Here is an 11018-nt window from a genome sequence, read left to right on the forward strand (position 1 = left end):
TTATTTTATAGGTCGAATGGTGAAAAAGAGTGCCATTTTTTTTATTATTTTTTGGTACAAGGTGGGAGAGCACATTTGGTACGTCGAGGTAGATGACCGCCGATCCTGATGGGCGACGTTAGATGATATGGAGGCATGATGATTTCTAAAAATGAGAAAGCTTTTCTGAAAGATTCCTTTATGATTTGTGAGAGAAGAAAATGAAGGAGACCGGCTACAATGGTTGTATACTGCTGCTGCTTCATTGCATCTGCAGGCTTTTGAGAGTGTGTAGTTCCTATCAGACCACCTAAAGAGGCAAATGATGCTACAGACTGGATCAAAGATTTTTTTTTGGACAAACCACGTGCCCATGCTTGAGCCATTGTGTGATATCTTTTTTCTAATTTTGTTGATCGTATTCACACTTGTTGCGTTTGAGCTGCCGTTATAAAAAAAAAAAAAAAAACAAATGAGACCAGGGTAAATTATTATATCAAAAATATATGACTTGAAAAAGGAACAAAATAAATGATGAGATGGAAAATAAAATATATTAAAAATATGAATATTTTAGATATACTTGGAAAATATTTGACCGTGCTACCCGGCACAGTTGGAAAAGCCATCAAAGGATGTTCATGGTTTTGAGCCCCGCACCCATGACTTTTGGCTAGATTTTCCATCCTAGTTCTACTACCCTGGGAGCTACTCAATTGCTACCGTAACAATATTGCTTCATTGGGCAAGGTTGTCAATACAACTGATTTGCGGGTTGCTAAATTGCTACGTTTTTTTTTTTTTTTGGGTACATTCTATATAGCGTCTTAAAAAATAACAAATTGCTCCACGTTTAATAGCGTTGGAGATCGCGTAGGCAGGAAGGGATTGTCTTTCACATAAAACGGTTTACTTTTCTTTACATGAATCATCATTGGATTGCGCAATAGTGCCTTCAAACCTGTGTAGGTAGATGAAAAGAGTTTCGAGACCTATCATCTTTTTCGTGCCAAAGATAGAATCCGAATCCATGGATGGTTGGAAAGACCTTTTTTTATTTTTATTTTTTGTGGTAGAACCGCGTAGTCTCTAGTCAGACTTTGATCCTAGACTAATAGTGAATAAACTCGGCTGCCTTTGAAGACTTTGACGCTAGACTAATAGTGAATAAGACAAATGACTTAAGATACGGAAAATATGAGTCCTTGGGACGTGCATATATCTTTTTTTCTTTTGCTCAATATGTCTATCATTATTGCTCATGTTACAGTTAAATTTTGTGGAAGCTCTGCCGTTGCATTTGGTTTCCCAATAGAGAAGATTTTTTTTTTTTTTTTGGTGTGTTAAGAAAAAGAGAAGATACTAACTCGTTGGAGCAGTCAAAACTTCGACTAAAGTTCTCTATCGACCTCGTTGGCATGTTTACCTCCTTCAATAATGCCCTTGTTTTCCTCCCTAGCTCATCTTCTCAGCAGCTGCTGGGCCCGCCCAACATGACCGATTCAAAATGCAGAAACTATCTGAATGATATAGCTCTCCTCCCCATTAGGGCATCCTTCGCCCAACCAATTTATCAAGTATCAACAATGCCTTGTAGAATCCCCTCATCACCTCCTCCCCTCCTCATCTTCCTCCTCTTCCTCCTATCCCTCCTTATCTCCACCAACGCGTACCCTGGGAACAACCCCCCGACCGGACTCTGTCCGAACTCGACCTGCGGCAAACAGGATATCGCTTACCCATTCTGGCTAGCTCCAAATCTATCCACCATCCCTTCCACCTACTGTGGGTACCCAGGATTTATGCTGATATGCCAAGATGACACCCCAATCCTTTCTCTCGGCCACAACAATTATACCGTGACCGACATCGATTACCACAACCAAACCATCTCCCTTGCCGACACGGATGTCCTCGCCGCCGGAACCTGCCCCAGGCCCCGGCACAACCTCACCCTCATCAACAAGTTCAACTACACCACCTCGGACACCTTCTTCCTGAGCTACACCCCCAACCTGAACTACACCCCCAACCTGAACTACACCTCCCTGGACACCGACCTCACCTTCTTTCTCGACTGCCCCGACGGTCCACCGGACCGCCGAATAACCTGCCTTTCCGGAAGCAGCAGTAACCGGTCTTACATCATCACCGACGATGATTTGTCGGCCATCAACGAATACGATTTGGTGCTGCAGTGCCAAGATATTGTGGTCGTGCCGGTCCTCTCTCAGGAGGTGAACAGGGGAAACTTGAGCGCTTTGTCTAGTGACTTTGGAGGGGTGTTGAAAAAAGGCTTCCAGCTGGGCTGGTCAGACGAGACATTGGAAGAGTGCTATCGCTGCGAGCTCTCCGGCGGGCTCTGCGGGTACCAGACAACCCAGACGAGTTTGTCCCTCGCCTGCTTCTGCTCCAACGGAGTGACCGACCGCCTTTGCGGTATGTTGTCGATCGTTTTACCCCCCTTTTTTTGTTATTGCTGCTGTCTTCCCTTTTTTTTTCTTTTTGTCTTGTTCCTTGGTGGATTTGGTCAATTTTAGACCAATGGCCGGCTGGAAGCCGGAACGCGAACGTATGCTGACCTCTAAGCCAATATTCATTTTGGAAGTCACCACTAGCGACTACTCCAGAATTAAGAGCATATTAGCATAGCATCATCACACAAAATAGTTTGTTCCACACCGTAGATTCATTTTTTTATTGGGTAAATTCGAATTCATTAAACAACTCTAGAGTAGATACATCTATAAGAATCTGAAAATAAAATATCTAACAATTAAGAAAGAAAATCGGTCACAAACATCCATAATACAATTCCTGTATGAACAGAAACGTATGTTCCTATCCAATCCTGCACCCATTCTTAAACAATCCTGCATCAAAAGGATGACCGTAGAAATTCCACTAAAGTTTTGACATCATTTTACTTAAAATAGAAATTCCACTTCTAAATGTAAAAGACAATGCAATGATAATCGAAAAAGAGTAGACACCAACATCATACTTCCAGTGGATATCATTGAAAGATCTAGGGACTTCACTTCTTTGTATTTGTGTCCCTACTAATTCTAGCAATATTGTATGGTTTCTCATTCCTTCTTTTTAGTTTTGTCTAAAAGCACAATTCTGTATGCACGTCTCTGTTCATGAAAAATGCTTGTTTTGACAGAATATTTATAGAATAACAGACGATGTAATTGTATATTTTTTTTTAATCAAGAGGGTTGAGTTCTAACAGTTGGAGGTAATTGTTTTCTGATGCTGCAGGAACTCACGATTCGAAGAAGACGGGAATCATGATAGGTAACCAACATACCTCTAAACCTACCATTTTAAGGCTTTCGTCTTCTTCCGTTCCATTAAACAATATTTTTTCTGGTTTGTTTATTCATGATACTCAATGAAGTAAATGAAGCATTATCCAAAGTACCGATTGGAAAATTATCTACCTAATACTCTTTGGATAGCCTAGCAATAATCCACCCTCCCCTCATACTAGGGCTTGCCATCTTGCCTGGTTCCATGAGTCTATATATTATGAGTGCTCTATGGTTGTGTCAATTGATTATAATAGCCTTATGTCGATAAATTATAAGTTCCCTATGTCTCCCTTGTAGCATTACTCTGAGTTTCAAAAACCTAACCAAGTCATCTTTATTTATTTCACTTAAGTCAACCTTGCCAATCCACTTGTAAACTGAACTCAACTCCCAATTATAGGACTGCAAGACAAATAGCTCTAGGCACTTTAAATTCCTTTAATCCCTTCATGGAACCTTATTCCATATTTCCTGGGTTTGCCACCTTATTCATTACGATAATTGCATCAAGATTTCAATGGCGTAACTCAACTTTAAGAGAGCCCAAGCCTCCTGACATCATGTTAAACCCCTAGGAGCTTTTTCCTTATGGCCGTGCTACATAATTTATGGCCAAGAAATGAGTGATAAAAAATCCAAGAAAAGAGTTATGGGTCGTCATATTGGAAATGATAAGGACCTTCAGATTAAATTGTATAGTTTAAAAAGATTTTGGCTTAAACACAACTAGAAAACTATAGCCATACTCTGCTCGAAATTATTGGCAATTTGCCAAGTGGTGAAAAGCTATAGTTAAGAGTTATAGCATACATAAGTATGAGAGGTATACCAAACGGGAAATAGTGGACCAAAGGTGTGAAAAATCAAATGTAAAGTAGTGATAATTAGTTAATCACTTTAAAAGCAAGCGCGTGATGGAAAATCTTAATATCAAAATCTCAATCATTGGATGCTTTTTTTCTCAAGATTATAGCCTTGAGTTCTCATAAAATTTTATAGATGTGAAATGATATGTTTAATGTTGCTTGTGTTTATATGCAAATTATGAGATTAATGCTAAAGTTTTGAAGTAATGTATGAAATACTTCCATAGAACATTCAAATGGCAGTTATGCATTTTCTCCTTCGCAGGTGCCATTACTGCCGCAACAGGATTATCTTTGGGGTTCTTATTGCTTTTAGTCTATCTTCTTCGTTACAGAAAGTCTCACTCAAAGAATACGCAAAGTGTTGAAGAATTGCTACATAAATATGGATCTTTGGTGCCAAAAAGGTACAAGTATTCAGAAATTAAGAGGATGACCAAATCCTTTAGTCACAAGTTAGGGCAAGGTGGTTATGGTAATGTGTTCAAGGGTAATCTCTGTGATGGCCGTCTGGTAGCTGTGAAAGTCTTAGGTGAGTCCAAAGGTAATGGCGAGGAATTTATCAATGAGGTAGTTAGCATTGGCAGAACTTCCCATGTAAACATCGTTTGTCTGCTAGGCTTCTGTTTGAAGGGGTCGAAGAGAGCTCTTGTCTATGAATTCATGCCAAATGGATCACTCGAGAAATTTATATACACGGAGATACCAGATGCAAAGATTAAACTTGGTTGGGAAAAATTATATGAGATTGCCGTCGGTATTGCTCGAGGACTAGAGTACTTGCATCGTGGGTGCAGCACACGCATAGTACATTTTGATATCAAGCCCCACAACATCCTACTAGACCAAGATTTTTGTCCCAAGATTTCTGATTTTGGGTTGGCAAAACTATGCCCTCCGAAAGAGAGCATCATTTCAGTAGTCGGTGCGAGGGGAACGGTTGGGTACATTGCCCCTGAAGTCTTCTCTAGAAATTTTGGAGTTGTTTCTAGCAAATCTGATGTTTACAGTTATGGAATGATGGTGCTAGAAATGGTCGGTGGACGTAAAAATATAGATGCAAGAGCAAAGAATACTAGTGAAATTTATTTTCCACACTGGGTTTATGACCATCTCGATCATTATGATACCCTAAAAGCTTGTGGAGTGACTAATGAGACCGAAGAGATTGCCAAAAAGATGATAATAGTTGGGTTGTGGTGCATACAAATGCTGCCTGCAGATCGACCATCAATAAGTAGAGTAGTGAATATGTTGGAAGGAAGTATCAGTGACTTGCAAATGCCACCAAGACCATAGTTCATTTTCATATTAAAATCATCAATGATTCTAATGATTCATCGGCCTACATTCCTTATGGTGCAAAACTCATTGTATTTTTCAGCTTTGTTAAATAATAATCTCTAAGCTCATATTCTAGCTGCCATGAAATAACATATCTAGTTTCATTTATTTTGCTGCTTCTATTGTTGCAATAAGTATATATTATATTATATTATATTATATATGGATCTTAATAATGCTTTTTGAAACGTTGAGTTTGGAAGAATATAGCAAGAAAAAATCGATTTGGTTTTAGGGCTGAAAACTGATCATATATGGATCAGACATCATTATATTCATATCTATACCCATTTTTTATTTAACAGATATAGATAATGATGAGGATATCAATTGGATTCTAAAATTCATACCTTATTTGCTTTTAAATGAATATAGATGCAAATCAAATAATGATATAGATATAAATGTAGATATAAGTTAGATAGTTAAACTTTATGAACCAACAAATTAAAAATTTCATTATATCAAAGGTAATTAAGTTAAAAAAATATTTATATCGTCGCTTATTTTTCATTTATAGAAATTGTACCAGATTTAATAGGACTGCAAACAGAACTGAATATTTGTAAAATGATTGAGGTACCTACCTACCATGTGCACATCTGCTTTTCATTGAGACAGATATGGATATGGATATGGATAGTAGAACACTCAAATTGCATCAATGTTCATTAGATTCGTATGTAGAAATAAATATAGACAGATATTATCTGCTACAATTTTGCTTCTATTTGGTTTGCTACCACCTTGAATAATGTGAATTATAGGTCAGGGCATGTGCTGCATATAAGAGCTATAATGGGTGTTTGCATTGTGTTCTCACATATAGACCTATCTTTGATCTTTTCATTCATTCATTCATTCATTCATTCACTCATTCATTCATTTTGAGGCCCATCCATTCTTTTTAAGGTTCATCCATTCATTCAATTCATTCTTCCATTCATTCATTTTGAGGCTAGAAGGGGGTCCCATCATGATCTATGACTCGGAACCTAGGATTTTTACCAAGAGGGGACTCCAACCCATATTTAGTGGTGAAATATTGAGGGATAACACCACTCAAGACTCGGACCATGGACCCTCCATTTGAAACGGAGAGGTATATATGGTCAGTGAGCTATTGCTGCGTTCATCCGTTTGGTGATATTCAAAGTTTGCTTTGCTGGATGGCTCCTTTTTGTCTCCCTTAGCATCAAAAAAGGAAATGTTTTTTATCTACCTTGTATTTTCTATGGGATCCTCCTACAAAGAAAAGAAAAGAAAAGAAAAAAGATGCTCTGCATTAACTTACTTTCTTTGCCTTCTTTTGCTGTCCAATTCAGATTGGACTCATTATTGGATTGACTCTCATGTTCTACAGTTTTTCTTTGAATATAAATAGAGAAAAAGAACGAATAGAGAAAATATCAGGAAATGAAAAGTTCAACCCGATCAACTGCGTGATTGATCTATCTCCCATAAATTAGGGAAATCTTCCAATATGAATTACTGCCCGCATCTAATCTACCATGAAAGTCCACTTGCAATTTCCATTCTTCCCACTGCTAGAACTAGAATGAATCTAGTTACTCACAAAGCAAAATCACTTGGACCAAAAATAAGGCTGAGGCAATTATAGATAATAGTAGCAAACAGCGAGCATTAGATTCAATTTATAAGAGTTTTTTCCCCCTTTTCAATATACGTGACTCCAATTATTTTCTTCTTCATTTCATTGCGATTTACCTAGGAAAATTATGTTAGTGGGGAACAGGCAAGCATAGCAATACTAAAGTGCAACAAATGCACTTTTAAGTTTGTAATATGAAGTTTACAGTTTGGAGTTAATTCAGCTGCAGGAAAAGATTATGCATGAGCAGGACATACCCTACGTAAAGATAAAATTCTTCCAGTTTTTCTATTTCAGTTCTCTCTCGACACGCTTTCGTCTCTCTCGTTGGCCAAGGGAGTTTCCCGCTACATGCAGAGGAGAGGATGAGAGCAAGAAGAGAGACTCCATTTTCTAAGAATTGTTAAAGAGTACGATTTACATAAGCCCTGGTAATGGTATAACTATGGTGCATTGACTTAGGGTGAAATATTTATTAGGAGTGAAATCCCCCGACTGAGAACCGCTCCTTTAGTTGCTTTGAAGATACACTTTAGAACTACATCCTATGCCTTATCAGCAACGTAAGTGGTCTTGCACCTTCACCAACGTAATAACCTTGCAAAAACTAGGTTGACATCATTTGGTAAAATTTCAATTGCAAATTGATACCTAAACCCAAATAGTCTGTAATATAATAAACTCAAAACTAAATATATCCCACAAGATGGGAATGGAAGATATTGGTACCGGAAACTAAGATGCATTTGCTGAATATGACAACATTGGAGAGAGTAGGTAAAAGCTTCGGGATTTCGGTCTATTCTATATCCACCACATATGTGAGGATCTATATGTACATATATTTATTTCCATATCGGCTATGCAATAAGTAGATCCTGAATACTTATACGGGACCAAGAAATCTAAATAATACCTTATGACTTGTCTTTTTACGTAAGATCCTGGGTTATTACAAATGATATTAGAGTGGATCCAGCCGGTAGCTTCTGTGAACTAAAGAATGCTGCAACATGGATTTAGATGGAAATTATGGTATTTATGATTGGATTTGAATGGATTTTGGATATTTATCTTAATAAAAACTTCAGAGCTTAAATAGTGGAGTATGTCAAGATCTGCGTGTACGTGTGTTTAATCCCACATTAGCTATACAATAGGTAGCTCCTAAGTACTTATATAAGGTCAAAAAATCCAAATGATATTTTTTGGCTAATATTTTTGAAAGGGGTCTTAGGTTGTTGCAATATAAGGCATAATATGAGTATCTTTTCTGCTAGCTTATTGAGCTTCTTCAGAAGCTTCTCTATTTCAGGCATATGTAGCCGTCGTCGAAAGAGCTGAAAAAGTCGTCTCCTACCTTTGTTCCCACCACTAAATGCTGGCGTCTGGCGGTGGTGGTGGAGGAGGAGGATGAGGAGGTCAAAGCCAATCCACGGGCTTCCTTAGCTCCATCTTACGCCGCCAAGGGAAATCAATGAATAGGATCTTGATCCTACACGTGGAGATAAACCCGCCGTCCACACGGGCTAAAAGCCAGTCGTCCCACGAGACTTTTATGCAGATTTACATACGCATAGATAAGCTATGCGTACTCTTTTTTTTAATGAGTTTGCATATGCGCGCGCATCCGTGTAGGACCTCAGACAAAGATGTCCGCATAGTATTTCAATGCGGATTATTTCCTCATAGACATTCTATGCGCTCCATGCGCGGAATCTCCGCTCCCTATGACAATTGTTTCTCGTGGTCGCTGACAGATATTGGCATGTTTTTTTTTTATATATACGGATATTGTTCCGCATTTTAAAAAAAGATTATGTTCTCATTGAACTCAGGCGCGTTCTTCCGCATACATACATATATGCAGATATTCTTTTCCGCACAAATATTTTCATGAGTATGTCCGCATATCTTCACCTGAAACATTAAACATATCTGCCTATCCACATGTCTTCTCGGTCAAAAACGCCTGAGCTCCGAGCTCTTCGTCCGCCGCCGCTTCTCTGCTCACAAGAAATCGCCGTCGATTTGGCCGTTCAAATGGATTACCTACTCGCAAGTAGAGGCGGTCGAGACGGCTCCGGTTTTGAGGAGAGAGGCCCTCAATTCGTCGCCATATATTCGACTAGAAGAAGACAAAGGAGATCGAACTGAAGGAGGACGAAGAGGAAGGAAGAACGCGAAGGAAACGGCGTGCCATCGTCTCTTAAGGGGCTTTGTGTAAATGTGTCCGTCTTAATGGGTTCAGAGGGGGCGGTTCAAGGATTCCAATGGGCCCATATCTGTTTGAGTCACAAACACGCAAATGCACAGCGCCTGCGCACGCGTGCACATGCGCGTCGCACACTAAAATAAAGATTATGCTTTCACAGAATTTTTCATTGGGTGCAGGGACTCTTATTTAATATAGTTATTTATCAAAATATAACTATATAATATCATTAATAAGAAGCTTAATAATTTATTAAATGATATTAAATAAAAATATTTTATTAGTACTACTAGATTAATACAGAAATTAGTATTATTATTAATAACCATATTTACTTAATATATGCTGAAATTAAATGAAAAATATTTTTACTATTATCATATCATGCCCATATTTTTTGTGGGTTATTAGATTATAGTAATGTTTTATTAATTTTTATTTTATTTTTATGATCATGAACTTAAATTAAAAGTGAAAGTATAGTCCCTACTAATCTAGTTATATTGCATTTAAATATGTTCTAAAATTAATCCTATTGCTGCTAGATTCCGAGCTGAGATTGGTATCCACGTGTTGTGTGCTGAGATCGATAAGAACCAAAGTGAGCTGAGATCGGATGAGACTGAAGTAAAGTGGGACTGGTTGTAACCGAGGTCAACCTGCAAAGAAGTCTGCTTGCCGAAAAGTTTCCGGCAGGAGACTCTTCGATGTTTAAGTCAAAAATCTAGAGCAACACTAGAAGAAAGAAAATATGCTGAAATGTCTGTGATAGCTTACCTGAGAATCCCCGAGTCATTCCTATATATAAGGTAAGATAAGTGTTCATTACTTGATTTGGCGTAACGTGCCATAACTGCATAATGATGGTTGGTTGCGCATTAATGACATAGTAACTACTCCATGCGAGTAGCACGCGGTGACAATTGCGCTGATCATGTGTTAATTGCAGCTCTGGTGTAACTATTAATTTTTATTGCATCGAGCAGAATAGCACCTCGGTCTACATTGAAATCATTCACATCGATTACGGCCGAGGTTAAAGAGGTCGTCGGTCTAGCACAAAGTCAAGATGTCCAATATTCTCCTAATCAAATACTTTTCTATTTCTTTTATACATAGATTGGATTATGATCTTATTATTTTATAGTAATATACTATTTTACTATATCTATATATTATTAGAATTTTATATAACACTAGTATAATATAATATTAATATTAAATTTTATTTTTAAAAATAACCTGGCTTTTAAAAATATTGTACTTATACACCATATGGGTTATATGCCAGTAAAGTCCTAGAGTTTTGAATCTGATCAAGGTCATATTCTTCTACCAAATCAGGCCAAGATGGAACAATAGCTTTTTTTTTTCAAGTTTCAAGGAAGGGCCTAGAGAGAGAGAGAGAGAGAGTTGTTTTCTAGGTTCAGGTGGAATGAAGCTTTGGGGCCCCGAAAACTATTGCAAACCCTAGTGTTTTAGGACTGTTTAGCCATCGAGCAGAGCATCAGGCATAGGCTGGAGGGGTGGTAAGCGAGTGCTTTATCAATGATAGGGAGGATCACCCTTGTCAGATCGGTTATTAGCTCGATTCTAGTTTACAACACCATTGTGTAGATGGCATCTTTGAGGTCTCTGGAGTAGATGTTCCGAAGTTTTATTTGGGGGAGGCGAGGAGGGGG

The 11018-nt window shown here is 38.1% G+C and overlaps 1 protein-coding gene across 1 annotated transcript; it reads left to right on the forward strand.

The window, feature by feature from the left end:
• Positions 1-1457: 1457 nt before the first annotated feature.
• Positions 1458-6802, forward strand: LOC148715317 (LEAF RUST 10 DISEASE-RESISTANCE LOCUS RECEPTOR-LIKE PROTEIN KINASE-like 2.1). The gene is made up of 3 exons (XM_088702655.2): positions 1458-2418; positions 3247-3282; positions 4431-6802. Exons 1-3 carry the CDS (start codon positions 1473-1475, stop codon positions 5462-5464), a joined length of 2016 nt encoding a protein of 671 aa, XP_088558781.2. The 5' UTR covers positions 1458-1472; the 3' UTR covers positions 5465-6802.
• The last annotated feature ends 4216 nt before the right edge of the window (positions 6803-11018 follow it).

The sequence above is a fragment of the Phoenix dactylifera genome, chromosome 1 (assembly GCF_051530095.1).
Source record: "Phoenix dactylifera cultivar Ajwa chromosome 1, Ajwa_hap1_PhDact_Kaust_v1.1, whole genome shotgun sequence".
Lineage (NCBI taxonomy): Eukaryota > Viridiplantae > Streptophyta > Magnoliopsida > Arecales > Arecaceae > Phoenix > Phoenix dactylifera.